Source organism: Plasmopara halstedii (genome assembly GCF_900000015.1).
Source record: "Plasmopara halstedii genome assembly, contig: Scaffold_525, whole genome shotgun sequence".
NCBI classification, from domain to species: domain Eukaryota; phylum Oomycota; class Peronosporomycetes; order Peronosporales; family Peronosporaceae; genus Plasmopara; species Plasmopara halstedii.
Genome location: NW_020187445.1, coordinates 1093649 through 1117118, shown reverse-complemented (window position 1 = coordinate 1117118; position 23470 = coordinate 1093649). Strand labels below are relative to the sequence as shown.

The window sequence follows — 23470 nt, the reverse complement described above, 5'->3', positions numbered from 1 at the left end:
CATTTATTCGTCAAGTCAGAGCGTGTGTGGAAATGATCAAAGCATTTTGAATCGAATATAACGCCACTAATCCTTTAATGATAAAGTCAAAACGTAGTATCAGATTCAACACCATGCCACCTTGCTAAATATTAAGATTAATCTGATGAAGGCACCGACCAGATAGCAGCTGGATTGTTTTCGTCACATGGTGCTGAATTTTTTTGTTAGATCCAGAGGGGTACGTACAATCTATGCGGTTCTTCCCCGAAACCTCTAATCATTCGCTTACACAAAGCATCATTCGCTTACACAAAGCTACAAAACTTTTCGTGCAGGAGTGTGTCGTACACTCCCAATTGTGGATGATACCCTGTGAGTATCGTCCCTATTGATGCAGCCTAGACCAGAACGTTCCTTCTTGCACACTACCGCAGAATATCAATTAATCTCGGTATTGTCGACGAAACATTGAATATTGCAGAATTTGTTTTCTGACCGCATATTGCACCCTGTCCTCGGCATTTGAGACTACAAAGCCACCTATAACAGATACTCTTAATACTTCATTAGCGATATTAATCATATTTTTCTAAGAAATCAGCTGCTGAACATACGACGTGTAAAAACTAAGAAAATAGATAAACTTCAAGTATTCAAGTACTATCTTCTCAAAGAGATCGGGTAGAGGCCATATTCTTGGCGAACATGCCATCTTGTGAGGAAATGATGGGAAAAGAATACATTTCGATTCTGAGAGAGCACGACGGATTAGATTTAATATTTGAGGGTAATTATCGCATAAAAGCGAACTCTGTAGTCCTGTGGCATCCACCCGGGGTATGATCCTCACGGAGGAATGATTCACACGACTGGGGGATGATCCACACGGAGTGTACTATTGTGAAGTACGTGTACAAGTGTGACTGTATTTAGTGTGATAGAATAAGATTGAATAAGACTCAAGCTATTCCGCTTAGTTGAGCCCATCCTCTGCCCATTATGAATACTGGTTCATTTGCTCAAAGCTTTGTGCACAGCAACCACATGGCACCAGAGTCAGCCTTTATCCTCGGAACCTGATTCGTCCAATTTATCTCGAGCTGGTCACTTCAAACTTTTCCGATCAAGAGTAGTCAGTTTCCTTCATATCATGCTTCGTATCGCTACCTTAAATACTGAAACTAAAGTGTGTTTGCTTTACCATCTCAGTGTCTTAGCTTACGTGGCCTCATTCTCGCATTTGATCTTTACTCAAAGTACCTCATGCGTATACTAGACGTCTCTATCTTGTCGTGTCTTCTTGCTACTTCACTTCAACCTGTCCGCACAAACGCTGTCGCAACAGCGCCGTACAACATAACCGCCCAGACTCTTCATAACGATGATAACCACAAAGGTGATCAAAACCATCGCCAACCGAAGGCGCATGAAACTCAAGTACCAGAATTTCGAAAGAACGCGATTGATGGTGAAGAGAGGGTCGCGGGAAGTAAACCGCGGGAAATCCTAAGCATAGGGAAGAAGTATCTTGTTCCAGCGTCCAAGTCAATGAAAGTTGAGCGCAAGTCGCCTCAAGTTCCTATTCACAAGGACATCCAAGTCATTATTAATGCTATCAATGCATCAAGACAACGCCAATCTCTCGGTCAGCCTGGACACGATGGAATCGAAGCTCTTAATTTCTTGAAACTCTGGAAAGAACTTAACTATTCGCCGATTCGGGTGGAGTTCGCACTACGAGTAGCTAAATTCCAGTCGAATGAGATAAACAAGCTCTTGAGAATTTATGAAAAGATGTTGGTTGTGGTGAGTGAGGCACATAAGTCAGGTCGCCGCCTGCCACCGCCAAAGTCGTTTCGACCCCCCTTTTTCCCTCGAAGCAAGTTTCGCTTCCAAACGTCGATACGGCTTATCTTCCGCCCAGCTTTATCATCGAAGAAGATGTTGCTGCAATCAAATCACTCCGCACACTTAAAATTCGCTCTCCGGATGGTGACCAAGTGATGCGCCTTGATTCGCCTGACCTCGAACAACAATGGAAACATGTTTTGACGAACTGGAAAATGCGCAACTACTCCATCAAGCGTCTACAACAAACCCTTGAAGCTGCTGGGTTGAATAAGATCGAAATTTTAAAGGCTGTCAACATTTACCTAAGTCTAGAGGAGAACGTGAGCGCAGGAGTGAAGGTGAGTTCATCACATCCACCAAACACCTACAAGGGTCAGATTTCGAGTGTTATCACGGACGCCGACATTAGTATCGCTGATAAACTCGTTCAGATTGGAAAAAGTTCCACACTGCCTTCCAAGCTAGATCGCACCAAAAAGGACTGGATGGAAGTGATGACTAGCTGGGCTCTTCGGGGCATATCACGAAAACAGATCGCTTATACACTTCGTCGTGCTGGGTTACAAGAAGATGAACTGTCGAGTGTAATTTCCAGTTACGACATCGTAGTCTACGCCAAAACAGCCGTTTTGCAGTTTCCCGAACTTTCAGTTTTTGACCAAATCAATTCCGCTTATCAACTATTTAAACGATATCCAAAACTAAAGTTGGATCGAGAATTACCAGATTCGATCCCGAACAGCTTGTTACAGCTCCTAAAAGATTGGGATTCGCTTGAAATTCCTCGCATTCAGATGGCAACAATTCTCGAGTACGCAGGATTCGAGACTTCGCAAGTGAGGCGTATTCTTTCAGCTTATTCAGATCAAGTAAAAGTTTAATCGTAATAATGCGAGATGTTTGTATAATTTGCACTTAGTAGTTTGCGCTTTTATTAAAGCGGTCGTGATGCGATGCATCTACCGTATCAAAAAGCAAGTCTCCACAGGTTAAGACAGCTTTGCATTTTCGTCACAAAGATTCAGTATCTACAGTAACTTTCTGAATGCAGCCCCTTATTTTTTGGCATTGCTTCGAGCGCAGCAATAGTAACACTGATGTTTATACTGCTGTTGGATCTGAATATCGCGCGTTGTAGTTTACCAGTTCCCGACCGTCCTAAGATAAATTGTTGTCCATAGACAAAATTGTAACTCAAAGCCTCAACGTGGACTTCCAACATAAATGCGAACATGGAATTTTGCGAGTACCCAGCTACGATTCGACAATTTACCCACTTTGGGTGACTCCTGGTAGTGGCATGGGATTGTGGAATATGAATCTTTCAGCGAGGCAACTCAGGGACATCTACAAGCGACTCAGTTGCTACGATACATGACAACGGATGATGAACTTAAACTGGCCTATTCTGCAGTTTCCGGCATTCAGTTAAGAAGATTCATATTGAGTGGAGGACAGACAGTAGGGCATCCCCAACGACGCCACTTGGCACGTCAACGGATCCTAGTTTGATGAAAATGGTAGTTTAAAGGTGATGTCGAGAGAGCAACAGCTAGAACGGCTGCTGACTTCTGCGACCGCTTTTGCAACCACAGGGCTTGTTGTCAGACGAAACTGTGATTCACAGCTCGATAGTAATTTAGCACGTCCTAATGCGAGACATCGAGGATTTTGCGATGAAGCGCATGCTGCGTCACCGGTCGATAGCGGGATGTTGACTGGTCTGAAGAATTTAACGATCGCTTTCAAGCATGCAGGTGTGCCATCACTAGAAGCTCATCATACTGGGCAAACATGACTGAAACCCGCTAAAAAAACCGAGGTCTCATTCGAATTGGATACATGTGCAACTCATTTAGATATAAGTTCGTCGTCATCCAATGCACCAGATCGAATAAAACGTCCTCGTATGAGTTTCAGGCTGTCAAAACCGAGCTTGATCGCATCAAAAATGTAAGAAACATAGTGGAGCACACCAGTGGGTGTTTGAAGGCTGCACAAAGAATAGCCAGAGCCGCGGACTTTGCATAGCACATGGTGGTGGCTCTCGCTGTAAGAGAGAAGGTTGCGTGCGTGCAGCGCAGTCGAAGGGTTTGTGTAAATCTCACGGTGGAGGTGAGTTCTGTGCTGTCGAGTGCTGCAACAAGAAGGCGCATCTGAAACATTTGTGCCGTACTCACGGCGGTGGCGTCAGATGCAAGTATGAGAAGTGTTCCAAGTGGGCACAACGCAAAGGATGGTGCATGGCGCATGCGAAAGAATATGCGGCAACATGAGAAAGTTAGAGTAATCCTTCGATTGAAGGCATTTTGAAGAAGGGCAGACGTAAGGCTCACAATGGCTCATTTTCACGTTGATCAATTTTACGGTCAGCATCACCTCAATCCTTTTAATGCCTTTTTAGCAGATAAAGTATCGGTGGCAAGTTTGTCGTCTTGGCTTTTAAGGTTTCTGGCAGACAATGATTTCGTAACGAAAGCTTGAATCTCTTCTCAGCCTTATGATGATTATACATATGATGAACACGTCAGTATAAATATTAGATACTTATATTGCCTGCTATCTCAGATAATTTGTCTAAATAGAATACAATCACACTCACAATGAAGGACTCGACAGTTTCGGCCTGATTTCTTACATCGTAAGCCAGTAGTTCTTTCTGTATTGTAGATCAGAAGAAATCTTCGTTTATGGACGGTGACGATTACTTTAAGTTGCTACTTGAGGCTTCGCTCAGCCGGTCTTCATTGGATCCCACCAGAAAGTCTCGTGAGTTATGCGTTTCTGCTTTTCATTACAAACATTGTTGTTTTTTAAAAGTCAACTTCGTCCGGAAATCTAAGCGTCGCTCTTAATGAAAGTTATCCGTGAATATTAGGATTGAGCTTCGTACATTTGTTGTGTGTAGATGGAGGTATAAATGGTGCCCTAGGTGAATCATTCCTCTTGATGCAGCCCAACCCAAAACGCCCCCTCTTGCACACTGCCGCAGCAATTCAATAAACCTCATTGACGAATCTTCGGTTTCATTTTCCCACAGACGTTACCATGAACCATTAGCCGCTGTGATGGGTACTCCAAGTTTGTAGGAAATGCCCACAAGTGTTCGATGTGTCGGAAATCGATGCATCCATATTGTGGGAGCATTACTGGTGTTGAAGGTCTATTATAATTTATCCTCTCATCTGGTGGGATCTCTGACCAACAGTTCCAGCATCGATGTACCCTTTTAAGAGATGATTTCCACACCGCAGTGTGTGGCGGCACACACCCGAGGTATGATCCACACGGGGAAATGATCCACACGGGGGAGTGATCCACACGATCCACAACGTGGATACCATTAACACAACATATTCCAATTTTTTCGATTCAACCAAACTTAAAAAGTTCTTGAATATGGCAGATGTCAGACACGAAAAACGGTGCAAGTCATTTTTCCTCTTTATCTGACTCTTAAAAAGTGATGGATGTCTCTGCTGTACGCATTAATGGAATGAAAAAGACTGCATCGTGACAAAATGCCGGATTGCTCACCTTCGAAGCATTTTTGGGTTACGTGATGCTTTTACTTCTCTCGTGCTAAAGTACTACTGTTTTTTCAAAAGGCCACAGCATTTTTATGAGCGAAGTCACCATACAACACAGTTTCGGCGATACACATCAAGTTCCACGTGCAATGTCTTGCTCGAGCGTTCTAACGGATTATAAAACTTTACATGACCGGATATAGATTTTCTGTCCCAGACCCAGTGTCACTTATTATCCCGTCGTGGTTGCGCGTCGTCCTGGACGACGAATTGCGTTGCAAAAGCTTCATCGCCAGACCGTCGAGCTCGGCGCAAGACTGATCTGACACCTGGTATATCGTATTGTGTTACATGAGTGTGTCACCGAGGGATTGAATCGGAGCCCTCGAGGAGATTTTAAGTCTCGCAAGCTCGCAAGTGATGATGAATGATCAGGCGTCTGCACATCTCAGTCCAGAAGTTCTGTGTCAAGAATGCAACACGAGGATGGCTCATCGTTTATGCGATTAAAAAGCTTATTGATACAGCTTAACCGACACAGACTTTGAGTTTCACGTAAGGAACAATATTTGACGCAACTTTGGGTCCGTTATTTTCATCACCAATCACTTGACCAGCAATTTATGCATGATCAGGATGCCCACTTACTACTGTGATCATTCCCAGTGTGCTGCTATGGAAATTGATTGATAGCTCATCGTCTCTTGAACGTCCCAGCCACAACCCTCGGATACTGTAGCACACGTATTCTGGTTTGCATGCACTAATTCATTCAAATCAATCTTGACGTGTAATGTTTCCTGATTTCATAACCGAACAAAGGCATTTGTAGTGATGTAATCAGTACATTTATAAATTTGCGTTCTGTATGATGTACACTCGTATGGTGTCGATCAAAAGCATTCCGCAAACGCGTCAGTTTTTAGCACTAAAATCAAGACGAGGTTTACAAGCGCAAGTTGGAATAGTTGATGGTGTTGTGGTGGTGGTTGCTTCGTGTTACGAGAATGGAAGGATATTTCAATAATTATTGGCCCAGCTATAAAAAAGCTGTGCTCGTCAATCAAAGCTTGCGATTTTACGAAGTTCGGCAAACAGAAAATATCACAAAAATCCTGAGCATTAAAATTAGGGAATATTCCAAAAGGTGACACACTTTGAAAATTTGACCACAACGTGACACAGTTTGTATAAACCACCAGTGATCACACAGTATTTTGCCAGCTGTACCCAACTTACGTAACGCAATGCTGACCATATTTAGCTGTGTCACTCCCATCTAGAGTATGAGCGGGACAGAGGACTCGAATAGCCACCAGGCAATGAACGCGACAACGGATGTGTCGAGCTAGCAGGAGAAAAGCTGGACAAGCGGGAAGGAAGCCGTGGACGACTGCAGCAGGGCTGCCGTAGCGATTTGCTTAGAGGAAGCTTACTGAGGTCACTGACCTTACGTTCTATACCAGAACCAGTACTAGTGTAGTGGATCGCAATCCGCTATCTCCAAGAGTACCCAGAATCTCAACTAAGACAAATACACTCTTCAGCTCAAAATCGAAACTGTATTTAATTGTTTTATCTGCGGCAAAGCCGCTTGTATATTAAACCTTAGGTTTTCCTGATTCGCTAGTAAAACCTAATTAATATGCATAACGACTGGCAGTCCCGCCACGTGGTGGCTTCTTGTTACAGTGTATCCACACATTTGTGTGATTACATCGACTTGTGTAATCCACACCTTTGTACGCTTGTGCGACCTATGACCTACCCCTGTATGCCAGAATATGAGTAACTTCGCTACACTCCCCCCATCAAATTGTGAAAACCCCTAATTTACATTTAACTGTCGTATCATACGAGTCGCGCGTGTCTGAGACACCATTACGTTCCTCGGATAATCTTTTGACATTCCCTGCTCAATGAGACCTATGTCTATGACAAAAAAACACCCAGCTTAGCTGGTTCCAAAGGCGCCCGCGGGCAGAGCCCTTCTTCGTCTTCTGCACGCGGTGCATCTCCGGACAGTACGTCCGCGGCTTCACGAAAAGCACATCCCAAGCACTGAGCAACCGGGCACCACACACCACAAACGCCACGGGCGACGGAATTCCTCGTCGAGGACTCGGTGAATAGTCAACAAATAGTCGGATTATTCTTTTTTAGAATGGGAAGAAATGGAAGACGACTTCTCGACTTCCAGGGAAAGTGGTTTTTTACCAATCGCGTCGGCGAGGCACAAGTGCAGCAGTTGGAAGCTGTCCAAGGGCGGCTCTCATGCGCTCATATCCACGTTCGGTTCTTTACCCTGACTTCTCGACTTCCGAGGAAAGTGTTTTTTACCAATCGCGTCAGCGAGGCACAGTGCAGCAGTTGGAGGCTACCCAAGGGTGGTTCTCATGCGCTCATATCCACGTTCGGTCCTTTACCCTCGCTACGAATAAGGCTTCCGCTCGGCGGTTCCTGCTACTGAAGCATAAAACGCGATCACTCGATCGCTCTGCGCCTACGTAGTCGGGTCCCCGGCTACTGCACGAGCTGATCTTGACCAGCGAGAAGCTCTCCGAGCTCGCTTCTTGCTACCTCAAGAAATCCCAATGGATCGGTGCCGCGTTCGACTTCGCGCTGAAAGAGAAGGCGTTCCTGCACCCGCAACGCGGACTATTCCTGTGGTGCTCGCCACTGGCAAAACCGCTGCAGATGATGATGAGACCTTTGAGCGATGGGTGCAGCAGAACAGAAATTCTCTCGCTGTCAACTTACAGCGAAACCACCAGGTAGTGGACGTGAGCGCAGAACACCATCTTTGAATTGAGTTTGCCAAACTTAAGGCACTACGGTATGTCGACTTGAGACACATGGAATCAACCACCAAACGTTTTAAGTCTGGTTGTACCCAAAAGATTGATATATGTTGTGTGAATGTTATCCCTGTGTGGATCGTGTGAATCATTCTCCCGTGTGTATTATACCTTGAGTGTGTGCCACACACACCGGTGTGGAAATCATCTCTTAAAGGGTACACCGATGTTGGAACTTTTGGTCAAAGATCCCACCAGATGAGAGGATAAATTATAATAGATCTTCAACACCAGTAATGTTCCCACAATATGGATAACTCCACAGATCGAAAACTTGGGGGCATTTCCCACAAATTTGAAGTACCCATCACAGCGGCTAATAGTTCATGGTAACGTCTGTGGGAAGATGAAACCGGATTGATCAATGGGGTTTATTGATATGCTACGGCAGTGTGCAAGAGGGGGTGGTTTGGGTTGGGCTGCATCAATAGGAATGATTCACCAAAGGCGTCACCCATACCTCCATCTAAACACAACAGATGTACTAAGCTAAATACTAATATTCACGGATAATTGCTCCCGCGAGCTCTGTGTTTTCTCACACGGGTGAGTCTAAGACCACAACAGCTCAGGGCCGTAGCATGAGCTCAGCTCATGGCCCTCTGGCTTCGCCGATTACTGCTGAGAAGTGCGGGACGACGCGGAGCGTCCTTCTGAACAAAAGCGTCTACGACGTCTCGGCAGACTTGCCGAAGTGACACTTCAAACTTCCACAAGTTCTCAAAGTTTAATTAATCCCTCCACTTCACAAGGTATTGAGTTCAATCCTGTTGACAACGTTGACCCACACAGCGTTCCACGAGATAGTGGACGCCACCGTTCTCATCGAGAAGGGTCGGAGGCGGACGATGACGACTTGGTCGATCGCCGTCCTGTGACTCGCGATGCTCATCGCGCGTTGAAGGACAAAAGTGCGCATCCTTCTCGGAATTTTTAGCGCATACGCAAGACCTCGCTTAACCACGACCATAAAAGGTCCGATAGACCCGTGGACGGAGCTTCGTCTTGAAGAAAGCAGAGACTGCATGTGTAAGAAGGTTTTAAGCATTAAAAGAACCAGATATCCGACCTCAATGTTTTTAACATTTCTTTTGCTTTTTCTATCTGCATATTCTTTCTGCATGTCTGGTTTTCAGCCATCGCACCGCGAACGTGTCGTAGGACACTCGGTCTGGTTGACAGGAAGTCATCGACTTATTTACGGATAGTGCGGGGGCTGACATCAACTAGCCGCTCGGGATTTCCTACCCCACCAAGCCTTGAGCCATGGGATGGCGGCGTCAGCGGAGCGCGAGCATTGACAAGGCCTTTCATGAAGAACGACGTGTAGCCGGTAAATGAATACACGAATACACTGCATTGTTCATAACAAACTCTACGAGTGGCAGCATCGCGCTCTAGTGCTGTGACATCTCAGCGCATATGCTGCGAAGAACTTATTCAGCAACGCAATTCACTCGCTCAGTTTGACCATCGGTCTGCGGATGATCTGCTGTTGACATAGTCAGCTTGGTGCCCTGAACCCTGAATTGTCGACAAAAACATCCCAGTAAAGCTTGCGTCTCTGTCAGAGACAATTGACTCCGAAAGTCCATGTTGTCAGCGGCGCCGCCACATTCGGATGGGTTTCACCCTTTGACACGTCTCACACGTGCGCACATATGTGCTCGTCCTTTTCTTCAGCTTAGACCACCGGTAGTATCATCTCACAGAACTGTACGTCTTTTCACGATCAAGATGACCACTGAGTGGGGTGTCGTGGGCCTCATAGAGAATTCGGTATTTCAAATTCTCGTCGTTAGGAACCACAATCTGTGGTGTATCCGTCAAATCATTGCTATAATTCAGCAGCCCGTTTTTCAACGAATATCGATGAAACCGTGCGCATAATCACGCAGACAACTTCTTGTCCGAGTTTCCAAACTTCTTGCTCCCGAGAGCCTGTAGCAGCGCAACACACATACCATCATCCGCGTATTTGGCGCGGATCAAATCCTTGACAGACGACGTCACCGTCATGACATGAGCAAGCTCATAATCCGGTCTGCGTGACAACGCATCAATCAGCACATTCTGATTTCCTGGCTTATACATCACCTCGAAATTATACTCTGCAAAGAAAAAGAGCTAACTGTCCATCCTCTGCGAGAGGTGAGGCGACTGAGTCGCAGTGCGTAGCGACGCATGATCTATAAAGATTACAAACGGCGTTGGGCCAAGCAGACACACCCTGAAAATGACAAGTGCATACCTCACCGCAAGTAATTCCTTGCAATGAACTGGGTAGTCTCATCGCAGCCATAAGCTGGTGATGTCGAACGCAATTAATTGATCTCACCCCTCGGCGTCTGGCAACGCCAGTATTGGTGTTACGGGGTTTCACATACCCTGGTAACAGGGTGTGTGTCACAGCAGATGGGCATGGTGTGACCACAGCCAAAAAAGAATACGGTACGGGGTTAGATAGCCAGTAGTTATTCATGTATTTAGATTTTACTTTACATATTAAAAAAATCTATGCATTTATATTCAGGCGGCTTTGCCGCAGTTAAAAAAACAAAAGTCAGTTCTGAATTTGAACCGAATAGTTGATTAGCTTTGATTTAGGTTCAAAGTACTCTTGACGGTAGCAGATTGCGATCCGATACACTCGTACTGGGTCTTTAAAGAACGAAAGGTCGGTGACCTGAATTATGCTTCCTCTAAGCGCAAAGTTACGGCAGCCCCGCTGCAATTGGTGCATGAAGGAGGATATCTTTGATCCAGTCAGAAGCTTCCCGATGCTCGTTGTTCCAACACCATTCCGTATCCTTCATGAGGAGATTTGATAATGGCCATTCCATTTTCCGCATGACTTGCGCTATACTTGTGCAAGTAGTTGGTGTAGGCCAGTCCACAATCGCCTTGAACTTGGCGGGATTCGCTCGAAAGCACGCAACAAATGGAACTTTTCTGCGCCGAAGATGCACTTATCTGCATTCGCATACAGCTTATTTGTTCGCATGTACTTGTCACATGGACCATGTGGTTCTCCTCATCTGTCCCCCCGTGCCCCGCACGGCTGTGTACGAAGATGTCGTCCAAGTATCTTTGTGCATACGCCCGGTTTGGGTAGAACAATTGTGTCACATGACGATTAAATGTTGCTGGTGCATTTGACAGCCCTTGGGACATCACCCAGAGCATCCCGCTCGGATTACACACCGCTGTCAGCGGAATATCACTCGCTCTCATGAACAATTGGCAATAGCCATCGACCAAGTCGAGTACGCTGTATGTTGTATAGCCAATCATATTGTTCTGTAGAACATCCTTCCTAGGAATCGGCCTCTGTGCCAGAATGGTGGAAGCTTTGAGCTTACATAAGCGTGAATGATACGTCACTTGCCGTTCGGCTTCCGGATTCAAAACGTGGGTGTCGAATGGGGATACTTACTCTCATACTTCATACCTGCCTCGTGCTTAGCACGGAAAAGGCGTTAATGACGTCACACTGCTGCTTGGGCAGGGGCCTTCGGCGTGTGACGCAGTATTTGGCTCCTGGAACCAGAACGATCTCATGACGCACACCTCGATCTGGAGGTAAAACCGATGGCGGGTCTTTGGAGATGACGTCTTAAGATCTCTTTATCAAAGAATAGAACTGATCCTAGAGATCCTTCAGAATCGACGATCCGCTTCGTGCGTTCAGCACCGTCTTGTTGCTCTCCAGGACAGCTTCATCCAGAAGCGATAACGAGTTAATCTCCTCGTTCGGTCGAAAAATGTCCACCACGGCTAAACCGCCTGCCTTCAAGGCACCGTTAAACCCTTGGAAGGACATTTCGTCCAGCTCAAGAAGAGCATCCACCGCGGGAATAGCCTCGAGGGTGACGTCACCGTCTTCCTCTCTCGTCATACCGTTGACAAGGGTATCGTCTACGGTAGACACACCCTGGGTCAGGGACGGCATCCTGCGTCTTGCAGATAACATACGGTATCACCGTCTCCTCTAAATAAAGGTCTTACGTCTCGTCGAGACCAGTGGAAAACGCGTCCGTATTCCCACTCCCTGCTCCATCGGAACCTTGATGTTATTTACAACATCCGATGAAGAGATGGTATTTTTGCAGTCTTCGTCCAGTGGGTAACATGCCACTCTACGCGCATCAGAAAGGCTTTGCCCAGGGACTTGTCCGACCATACCACTCTTGGCATGCAGTAACTGCTTACGTGAGCAGTGCTCAGTAGATTACGTGCCACTCCACATGCATCACTGGGGCTTCGCCCTCGATGCCTCGGCCCTTGGCCGACTATGCCACTCTTGGCATGCAGCAAGTGCTCCAATAATTGAGCAGTGCCCAGTGGGCTACGTGCCACTCCACGTTCAGCCCACGAGCCGCTTGGACTTCTTGTTTAGTACACCTTCGGTGTTCGACGACTCGATTATTCCGATCCCTAGCACATTGACCGTCCCGGTCCAGTGCCTGAGCCAATAGGGATTCTGCTTTCTAGCAGAGGTGGGTTGATGACTCCTCAAAGCTCTACCAGGAGACATGCGCGTAATGCCCAAGGTCTCCGACATCCAATCGATCCAGGGCTCATGGTGTTCCAAACATGCCATACCAAGGATAAGGTCATACCTTGGATCCAAGTCAAAGATTGAGAAGCGCTCCACAATATCGAAGTCAAGAGCTAAGCGAACAGTGACGGTGTCACTCAACCGCGCTTTCAGCGCCTCAGCATACAGCTGACTTCCTTCGATCGTGAAGCGTCGAGCATATTTGTCCGACACCCGGAATCAATCTGGATCTTTTATCGCTTCCAAGCCGTTTATTCTGATTGATGAGACTTACAACCGATATCAACAGTGCAAGTGCTGGGTAGAAGCAGGACGCACGTCACTCCGCGAGCTGAGACGAAGCTCAGGGGCAAATCAAGGCTGCCAAAGAGTACTCGGTCGTGTTTAGCCATGACACTGCTACCTTTGCGTCACGAGTGACCAGTCCATTAACGCAACGTCGGGTCGATACAGCCGCTCCACGATGTTCATGCGAGATGTGGATGGAGTTGCAGATACCATGTCGTCACATCTTTACAGCGTTGATGGCTCAGAGACGTCTGCATATTATATTAGACTTGGTGGGTCAGTGCTACAAGATTACAAGCTTCACGGATACGGTTGATCTGATAGAGATTCCAGATGAGCACAAGCTCATACCAGACACCAGTGTACTTCCAGCCCAGTTTGGTCGTCAGGCGGTGAGACTGAGAAAGAGACGCATCAGGTCACGCGGAGAAACACACGCAAGCCGTGCAAGTGGCATCGGTGGGCATAATAGAGCCACGCTCAGCCCTACTAGCGAAAAATAACGTGAAACAGAAATTTATTTGAAGATGCATGAATTCATTTCGCTTGGCTACTAATACTAAGTGTTTCTCGACTTGCTAACTGAAAGCGTATGTACAAATCTGTCAATTTCTGGTCAAAATTTCAAAGCGTAAACAAACTGACTCAGACAAAGCTAATTCTGTGGATCCGTTTCAGTATCCGATATAACAAGATATATGACGTGACAGGGATCATCAAAGACAGGTTTTACTGTAGTTTTAGGTAGCACAAGTCCACAAGAAATTCAGCACATTGTCTCTCTGCTCCCGAAGACTGAACGTCAAATCTTCGAATATCGTTTATTAAGCTGTTAGTCGATAATCTGTGATGTACGTTATAAGTAATTCAAAACTGCCTGTTGAGATGGGGTAATGGAAAGAGATGCCATTCTTGAGCTGGCAGCCGAATCTATTCCTAAATTTGCAATTGGAGAAATGCTTGAACTTCTTTCATAATCCTGGAAAGTCTTCTTGTCTTGGTCAAGATCATCATTGGTATACATTTGAGACACAGGGGTCGAATCAAATAGATTGTATAGCTCAGACCATGGCACTTCCTCCGTTGAAACGACTCGTCGAGCGGGCTTCTCCTCCTGAAATAGCGAATGATTCGCAAGTCCTCCACGATCTTGCAGTTCTTGCTGCTGATTGATCATCATTTGCTCAGAGAGTTGCTGAAGGAGTTGCTGTTGGTGCCGTAGTAACTCGTGCTGCTGGCATTGATGCCGCTGTAGGTCTTGACTTTGCTGAAAATTCTGCATCTGTTGCGATTGGAGGCTAAGTTGTTGTTGATGACGTATTTGCTGAGTATAAAGCTGAGTGTGTTCCACATTATCACTTTCCATTAAGGAATCGAAGTCACGGTAATCAAAGCCTGACGCTGCTCGGTCTTCTGAAGTAGTAGATGACAAAGGAACCGAGTCGAAAATTGTCTCCATCTTACAAGGTTGCACGTCGATCATTTTTGAACACGTGTTTGCGGTGTCACGATCTATTCCATCCGTCTGATCTTTATTGAGAGAGGATGGGATGACTGTTGATGCCAGTTTATCTACAATTTGAGCCTGTAGTGCGAGCTTTGGTGGCTTCGAGGTTTGAGCCTGTAATGAGTGCGCGGGGAGTTCTGCTTTCATAATAGAAGCGCGCTTTCGCTTCATGATTCTGCAGTCAGTGGTGTAATTGTTCTCATATGCTTCTGTATCAGGCTTGATGGGCGCGTGACTAGCTCTTCGGCTCGAAAAGATAGAAAAACTGTCCGAGCGTAGACGCTCAAGGCAGTACATGTACGAGCCCATGGGTTTCATAAAGAGCACTTCGAGTACGTGTTGCGCATCACTACCAGATACCCCTTGGCCACGCGGAGCAGTCCAACCATAGTGCCACGCCTTACATTCAGCATTAAACTCAAAAATAGCCGACTGAGATGACGTCTCCATCGCAGCGCCACGCGTTCCGAACATAAACAAATATGTCCGTCTTGTCAATTGTCTGTCCAGGAAAGATCTTGGGTCCAGAGACAGACGACTCAAAAGTGCCGTCAAGGTTCAAGAACCGCGCAAATGCCAAAACAGCAGGACGAAGCGTTTGTATTGGACAAATCTTGACACCACCAGACTTTGTTAAACGACTGACAGCCACATGCACTCGAATAGAATCGCCACAGAATCCAGAGCTTATATGTCGTCCATTTCGACAGCATGGAAAGCAGCGTAAATTTTTCTGACCTCCTTTTTTGTTGTTGCGCTGGTAACGCGATCTAAAGAGCTGAAAATCTTTCGTTGGTATCACGAAAGATGCACGTACATTTAAACCATGTGGATTTTCACAAGAATCATTGCAACACGGACCAGGAACATTCTGGTACACAAGATTATCATCTTCGCCTCGCATTGGCTTTGTATTACCATTTGCTTCAATCCATGTGCCAAAACCTGCTTCAATTTGATACGTTGGAGGTTCTAACAACAGCGAATCACGTGCTGCCAGTAATTTGAAAAGCTCCACGTCACTTTCGACTGTCGATGAATACATTTGACGTATGGCCTGTAGTTTAGAATACTTGACCTAATAATAATCTATATCAGGGTTTAAATTACACCATAAAAGCGTTCATTTGGACGCACAATTGAAGTGTACATGCATTCTCCAAGTGGTGGCCGCACAACGCACGTGGACACATGACCCACAGTGTGCGTCGCTTTAAGAATCATGCGGAGCAAACGCTCAAACTCCTCCACATGCCGTGGATCCACACACATACGTGTTACCATCACGGCCTAAATTCGAGACGCAAGGGTTGGTAAATTGAATAAGAAAATGTTGAAGCGCGCACCTCCTCGTCGTCCTTAATTTTCGTAGACTGTAGCAATTCATTAAGCATACAAAATGACGGGATATTGCGTGTGAGATCTGATACTCTTGTCGTTTGGTGCTCCATCGCACTGCAAGCTCTCTCGACTTGCCTTGCCATTTACTTCTAAAGTATGGGATAAGTGCTACTTGGGATCTTCATGATAATAAAAACTGATAAACCTCTTTGCTGTGATAACACTGGGTTAATTCCTGGCCAGAACACTTACAAGAGAACACATCTAATATCTCAATCCGTACATTTTGAATATAGATGGATTAAAGTATCGATTAAAGCAAAATTTGTGTGAACTCGAACGGTGAAAAATGCTTAACGCTGAACGTGCTTCTTTTCTTTGTAATGAGAGTTATCGCTATAGTGCGTGACATCGACATGAATAAATACCTTTCATGAGTAGATTATTACAAATTGCAAACTGCTTATGTAGTAGGATATTCTATAAACTTCCGAGGTACGGCTTTCCATTGCATTAAATGCAAATTTCTGCGTTGGTCGATTGAAGAGCGAGAAGCGAAAGCTTTGCGAGTGCAGAGACGCGATAAACCCCAAACATGCCGAGAGGAAAAGAGTATTTTTAGCTGCCAAACAGCACGGTGTATTTGCAAGCATTATATTTGTGGCAATATCAATCATGTGTGCCCTGTGCTCTGTTCTCGTACGTCTAATTGATGATACGGAGGGTCGAACTCCCACACAAGGACAGACGACAAACTTCTCGTTAAGAACCTCGAGAATCATAAAGCGCACAGCATCCGACTGGGGGAAAAGTGGATTCTATTGTACCCCGTAAAGGTCGAGATCAATGATATCCTGTCTTACAGGACCGACTCTCGGTAAGAAAAGTGGGCCAAACAGCCCAGTTTGTTGTTTGACAATATCGGGAGCGCCATGCAATTATATACGACGCGAAAATATAAAAAAGTAGACAGTGACTGAAGGCATTGAACATGTTCGGTATTCGTTCGTTGTGTGAGTCGGAGCGATGATTCAAGGGGCCGTAAGGCTTCTTATACAACAGCTGATGGAGGATCTCATCCAGATTTCAAATTTTTGCAAGGAGATGTTTTAAGGTATCACATGATCGCATAATCACCGAAACGGTGCGATTGGAACCGGAGAAAATCAAAATCATTTATTATGAATGTGCCCATTAATAAAAACAGTCTCAAAATACTGAGTGCGCCGAGAAAGATGGGTATTATAGCATTCGTATCTGTCCTTAAGATTCTTTGTCGACTTAAAACTACACCATAGTGTCAAAGACTCATAATGGACTTGCCTTCGGTACAAGGAGTGTACCCAGAACTATACTGAGCTCATGAAATTGATGTTTTGTTATGGGACAATGGCTCTTACCAAGGCTGTAGTGTGACGTAATCGAGACCTTTTAGTGCGAGGGTAACGGGGTTACACATACCCTGGTATACAGGGGTGGGTCACACAAGACGGTTGACCGTACAAAGGTGTAGTTTTCGCAAGTCGGTGTAATAACACAAAGGTGTGGCTACATCGTAACAAGACGCCACTATGTGGTGGAACTGACAGTAATTATGCATATTTATGAGCTTTGAGTATTGAAGTAGGAAAACCAAGGGCAATAAATATAGGCAGCACTGCCGCAATTAAAGAGATAAATACAGTCTCAATTTCAAAAATTTAAACGGAAGAGTGCATTTGCCTTGAGTTTAGGTATTGGTTACTCTTGGAGGTAGCGGATTGTCATCCACTGTAGTTACCTTACAGATAAAAAATTGTTATAACGGGTACGCGACCCATATCAGATCCCACAGCAAAATATGTAAGTCATATGGCAACAATAGCTCCTATGCTGCGGATACCTGGGTTAGTTTACTGCGCCTCCGCAAACGCCCACAAAGCCGTACGATGGAGAAAGTGCTAGCAGGGTAGCTGAGCAACAAAAAACAGCAAATAAAAAAATGTCTTACTCACGGACTTTGCAACGTATCTATGGGTTTCGTGACCCCTGAATTGGACTCACATGATGTCAAGTATGATGCGAAAAGTCATACGAGCTTAAGCAACGTAAAGTGGCGTCTCACCCGAGTAAAATCTAGCCAAGTAAACTCATTGACGGTAATATGTGTAATCAAATGCGACAATCAAGTTAAACACGACTATGCAAATATTTTCAGAGATTCCTCCAACGTATCTATCTTCGTGATGGTACATTTGTATTAGTTACAAGATGGTCAGCACCTGTGTACGAAATTCACATTACATCTCATGTACTTGTAAGCACTGGAATATTGATATTAATGAATATTCCGATCTATAAGAAGAAGAAAGTTATTTGTTAAGCACATATATTTGGTATCCATTTCGATTTTAAACACATTTAATCTCTTAAAAGCAGAACAAACTAATAGTGTTAGTTTTCGAAGCAGCTGTCAATTTCGCTCCTGTTTGGAGTGCACGATCCCAAACTCCGAGTATTTGTTAATACGGACCATGAGAGTCAAAGCCTCTTCTGTGCAAAGATCCCGGCAATTTTGTTGCAAATGTCATCATGGCACGTACAGGGTTATAATCTATCCTCTGTGTACGCGGACTCTAAATTTTTAGCTCGATATGCTTGACGAACTCAAGAGGTATGGGTTTCAGAAGCAATAGATTGGGGAGTACGGCAGCGTCGTATGTTGAATACAGGTTTAAACCCAGAGTGTGTCCAGTCTTCTCGTTTCTGATTGAGTTAATAATCTCTTTTGATTGTACTACTGCTCAAATGCATAGAAGAAAAGTCGCGCAATCAACAAGTAGTTTATATTTATTAAATTAAAATGTTTGCAAATGGTAAGAAGCGCCAGAAGATTTTCTCATCAAAAAAATTCAACGCCAAACTTCTAAAAGCAGTATAGAGCTTGACGATACCGACATGCAATGATCTTGCACCTTAAAGCACCGTTACAACTTGACTTATGGCAAGACAACGTCTCGACAGCAGCTGCTCGTTGAGGTTCAAGGAAGGTAAGCACTCGCCAGGAATAAATCCAGTTTGTTGTAGCCAGTAGCGTGAAAGACACGGCATACGTCATTAAGTTAAATTCGAGTCAATTTAACATTTTACAAAAAAATACAGGAAACGTCAGGCTATGAGATAGCACCGAAACGCGAACAAGGACCTAAATATATTTTGCTTTTTGCCCACCACCGCTCTATGTTATAAAACTAACATTTGATCAACAGGCATGACCTCTGTACCCATTTCTCTGTCTTGCATACTCTAAAAGTTCAATTTAAGCGAACCGTACGAGTGCTAAGAATATCACTGTGTCGAGAGCACTTTTTTAAGATAAACAACATTTTCGTGCACACAAGTCATGCTAAAATCTGATTGGAAAATAATATACTTTATTGCCTGTGAATTGTTAATGTGATGTGCAGCTATGCTGCATGGAGCGCCAAGTTGTCATGAAGACGCAAGTCACGACGAAACCACACCAGTACTTTCATCGAGAAATGAATTATGATGAAAACCTCTTGAGCTGATTCGTCGCATTTTAATCTGCCATCATTGTAGAATTCGACGTGCTTCATGGCTTCAATTTAGGTGTGGTACACGAGCTCTTTGATTATTCACTGTGACGTTTTGGTCTACAATCTCCAGGGTGCTGGCACCAAGTTGACTATGTCAACAGCGGACCATCCGTAGACCGATGGCTAGACTGAGCGCGTGAATCGTTGTTGGAGATTTTCTTGCAGCGTCTGCGCTGAGACACCGAAGCAGTGGAGTGGAGCGCTATGCTGCCACTCGTAGAGTTTGATCTGAACAATGCAGTGCATTCATCAACCGGCTTTACGCAATTTTACGTGATTGGAATCGTTCACTCTCGCGTCCTTCTTACGCCGCCATCCCATAGCTCAGAGCTTGGTGGGGGAAGAATAGCCGAATGGCTACCTGACGTCAGCCCCTCACTACCCGTAAAGAAGTCGATGACTTCCTTTCTACTAGACTGAGTGTTTATCAGTTTATTTTAGCAAACAAATTGGTATCTATCCCCATTCATTTTTGCTTTTAGCGTGCATATATAACTCACAGATGAACTTACATAAAACATCTTTAAACATCGCATTCATATTGCAATAAGCCAATAGTGATCCAAACAGACTTCTACTGGGTCTAAATTTGTAACAATGACGACGACAGTACCCGTGGGTGGAAATCAGATGACCTTTACACTATGGGCAATTAATTTGCTGAGTTTTAAGGAAGTCTGGGCATTAATTTTGGTGCTGTAGCTTCTGCATCATTTCTATGTGTATGGACCGAAACATGTCTCTTTGGACGTGACTTGTTTACGATCAACTCTATCACTCCTACTCTGGAATTTGGACCTTGAGACGCCCACGAGTGGGCCTCATGACAACCTGGGGTCCTGGTGGGATACATTTGGTAAAAAGAGTAAGATTACGGACGCCTATCTTAGCCTTGGTTCGGTGGTCGTGGCTGGACCAGCATATGCAAAGTTAATGTTATGATGTAGCTTCTGTATCAGATTAAACCACTTCAGGAAATTCCTCAGGAGAATGACACTGGAACGATTTAATAAACTCCGACTTTTCGGACCTGATCAAAGACCACGGTCCTCAACAAAATCTTACTAGATGGGATTTTGTCAGCGCAAAATAAAATTTGTCTGCACATGCAAATCGCATGCGGTGCTCCCCAATTTCTAGAAAGCACTGTTGATATATCCAGAAGTGCCCCAATCAGCCTCTGATAAAAAACAAATGCATAACCGCTGTATTGAAGCGTTTTTCCTCTCGAGAATGGGACAAACAAACTTCCTAGTTAGGACAAGGAAAGTCGAGATGAATATGAATGCAAACAGAGCAAAAGCGCGATCCGCTATTGATCTTAAAGCAAGAAGGTCGCAAGCGAGAATGGGCACCAACTTGCGGTACATATGTGAAAGAGGCGTTTTCAGCATGAAAAGGTTTGAAGCGACCTATTTGCACCGCCTAACAAGTCCTAAAAAAGAGTGCAACAAACGGTTTGTCAGGCTGTTGAGGTAGGTGAGGACGGGCGCACTATGGCCAGGGATTCCAAAATCTTATAACCGCAATAGTAGCTGACTCTCAAGTACTGACGGCAACAGTTTTCGCCTTCATGGACGGGTTATAAATCGGTGCGGCTCGCACCAAGACCGTAAGTATCCCTCCTTCCTCTTTCGAGAAAGCAGCGAGTGTCATATCAAATATATTGTACAATATTCGAGTCGCAAGTGGTGGATGCGCTTTGAATGTGGAAGTTCTAGGGTGCGCTAGCTTTAATAGACTTAGAAATGCTGAGAAGGAAGAGACGACTTTCTATGCTGCTTATCAGCTCCGCAAGACCAGCGGGTGTTCAATCTATGGTAGTACAAAATTATCTTTTTGTATGTCTTCTTCAGTCTGATTGAGATGTACAACGGGTCGATCTTCTACTCATGGTCGTCTGACGAGCCCTTTGTAAAGAATCGCTGAATCCAAGTGGAAGTAATGCGCACGCACACACACGGCCCACTAAAATAATAGGCCCAACTATATTTCGTGGAGGTCCTCGTAAAATACATGGAAGAAGCGAGACTTTCTGAGGGATGTGAGACGCACAGCCCAGAGTTGTCCCTGCTAGCAACAACATCTCGAGATTTTTTAGGTCGTAGATTTCTCGTCATGCAATTACAAGTGACTCAAATATTAATACTGAATAAATGAAAATAGCCGACAGGACCTGGGGGCATTGCGGATGCTGAATATGGAGAGTATCTTGTGACTTAAATGGATCAGAGAATAATTTTGAAGGCTTTTAAGAAAAGTTTGGGGGATTGACAGTGTGGGGCGCAGTGCCGTCCTCCTTTTGATTCAAAAAAATGATCTAATTCTAGGTATGGTGTGGCTTGAACGCCAAGATCCATGAACACCCAAAGGTCGAAATAGTACGGGGTCAAAGCCTATCTCGTGTTGTATCGTCGTTGTGTCATTACCCATCCTTACAAATAGCTGAAACACTTTTTGGCATCTTTGAGAAGCTTTGATGTCTCACGTGCAAAATATGGGGCTATATAAAATCGATAGTATTAGTATTCTTTCGGTGCTTCGAGCACTGTTCGCAGCAGTCGGCTGCAGTCTCATAATTAAACGAGAAGAATCGATCGACTAATGGGATCACAATGTGTACATCTAGTGAGATGAGAGCGGCCACTACTCGTCGTCGTCTCCAGAAAGTAAAACTTAAAGGAAGCTTTATGGGTTGTTGTATTCTGTTCCAGGGCCATTTGAAATTGAAAGCGAATAAGTGTCGCAGGTTTCTCGTGCTAGAGTCTGGTAACTTTAGAGCGACTGCAAGTCGCGCGTAGAAGACCCAGACCCTGAAGCTAAGTCGGATGACTCATCCTTGTCGCAATAAAACGGTTCTGCCGAGTCAACACTACCGAGTGACGATTCTTTTTTGCAAATTAGTGGAAGTACACGGAGTGAGCGTGGTAGTTCCAGGGGTTGTCAGCCTCCCATGATAACCTAACAAAAGATGTTGAATAGCTGGGAAATTGTATCGCGGTGATATACATAGAAGCGCAGGACGGTGAGGGCATTGCGATGGTAGGATTTTTATCGGAGTAAGATCGGAGCTCAGCTTTCATCATGAACGAATTTATGATCAATGATACTCGCAGAGTTCTAGGTACAAGAGATGGAATAGCTACTTTCAAAGACCAATGGATCCTTTCCATCATTTATAATCAGTAGTGATGACGAAAAGTCCACCGCCCTTTTAACCTACGGAAACGAAATTGCTTCATAAATTTGACTTGGTCCCCGGAATCAAATGTTGGATACGGCAATGACCGTTACCAAATGAACAACGTGACGTCATTTCGACTTTCGTTTGCACGAAGCACAAAGAGGCTTAAGTGAGAAGAAGTCAATGTTGGCCCTCAAAGCCGACTTCTTATGTCCGAAAGGCGATTGATATTGACTGTGCATGCATAAAATGTGCTTAGTGCAGCCACGATTTCTCCGCATAAACCGATTTCAAAGTGGATGTGCTAAAGAATAGAAAGATTGGCTGCACGTTTTTTTGTGTACTTAAGCCTGCTGGATGTTTCAACTGGTAATGAGAGATATGCCCCACTCACTGCAGTAAATACCCCGAGTAGTTTGCTGAAGGATCTGCTGATTATGCCACAAAGACTCTGTCAAATGAACAAGCGAAATTTATTTGTTTTGTTGCGTAGCTATTCAATCCAAAAGACACCTTTTTTGCTGATATATTCGTTTAAAATCGTGAAAAGCACGGAAAGACGAATGTGGGGATATTATGGAACATTTGCGAGCAGTACTCGAGTGTATGCACTTGAATATGCCATTTGTCGAGATAAACAAGCGATTCAAGTGCCAGCGAGATCCTAGCTCTAGGCTGTATCATTAAGTGACAGAACTCGGAACCAAATCCCGCTAAGATAATGGCCTTTGTAAATTGGCCCCTTCCTCTGTCCCGAATGGCCCCGAGG

General features: G+C 44.8%; 3 protein-coding genes across 3 annotated transcripts; 1 reads left to right on the top strand and 2 right to left on the bottom strand.

Moving 5' to 3' along the window:
* Nucleotides 1–1245: 1245 nt before the first annotated feature.
* On the top strand, nt 1246–2714 carry PHALS_10851 (uncharacterized protein; the record flags this gene model as incomplete). Its single annotated transcript, XM_024726348.1, has 2 exons — nt 1246–1788; nt 1863–2714. 2 exons carry the CDS (start codon nt 1246–1248, stop codon nt 2712–2714), a joined length of 1395 nt encoding a protein of 464 aa, XP_024577034.1.
* An 11212-nt stretch (nt 2715–13926) lies between these two features.
* PHALS_10850 (uncharacterized protein) lies at nt 13927–16028 on the bottom strand (the record flags this gene model as incomplete). The annotated part of the gene is made up of 4 exons (XM_024726346.1): nt 13927–15079; nt 15144–15655; nt 15715–15867; nt 15924–16028. The coding sequence occupies 4 exons, from the start codon at nt 16026–16028 to the stop codon at nt 13927–13929; spliced, it is 1923 nt and encodes a 640-aa protein (XP_024577033.1).
* Nucleotides 16029–18799: 2771 nt separating this feature from the next.
* Nucleotides 18800–19008, bottom strand: PHALS_10849 (uncharacterized protein; the record flags this gene model as incomplete). Its single annotated transcript, XM_024726345.1, has 2 exons — nt 18800–18823; nt 18883–19008. 2 exons carry the CDS (start codon nt 19006–19008, stop codon nt 18800–18802), a joined length of 150 nt encoding a protein of 49 aa, XP_024577032.1.
* Nucleotides 19009–23470: the final 4462 nt, after the last annotated feature.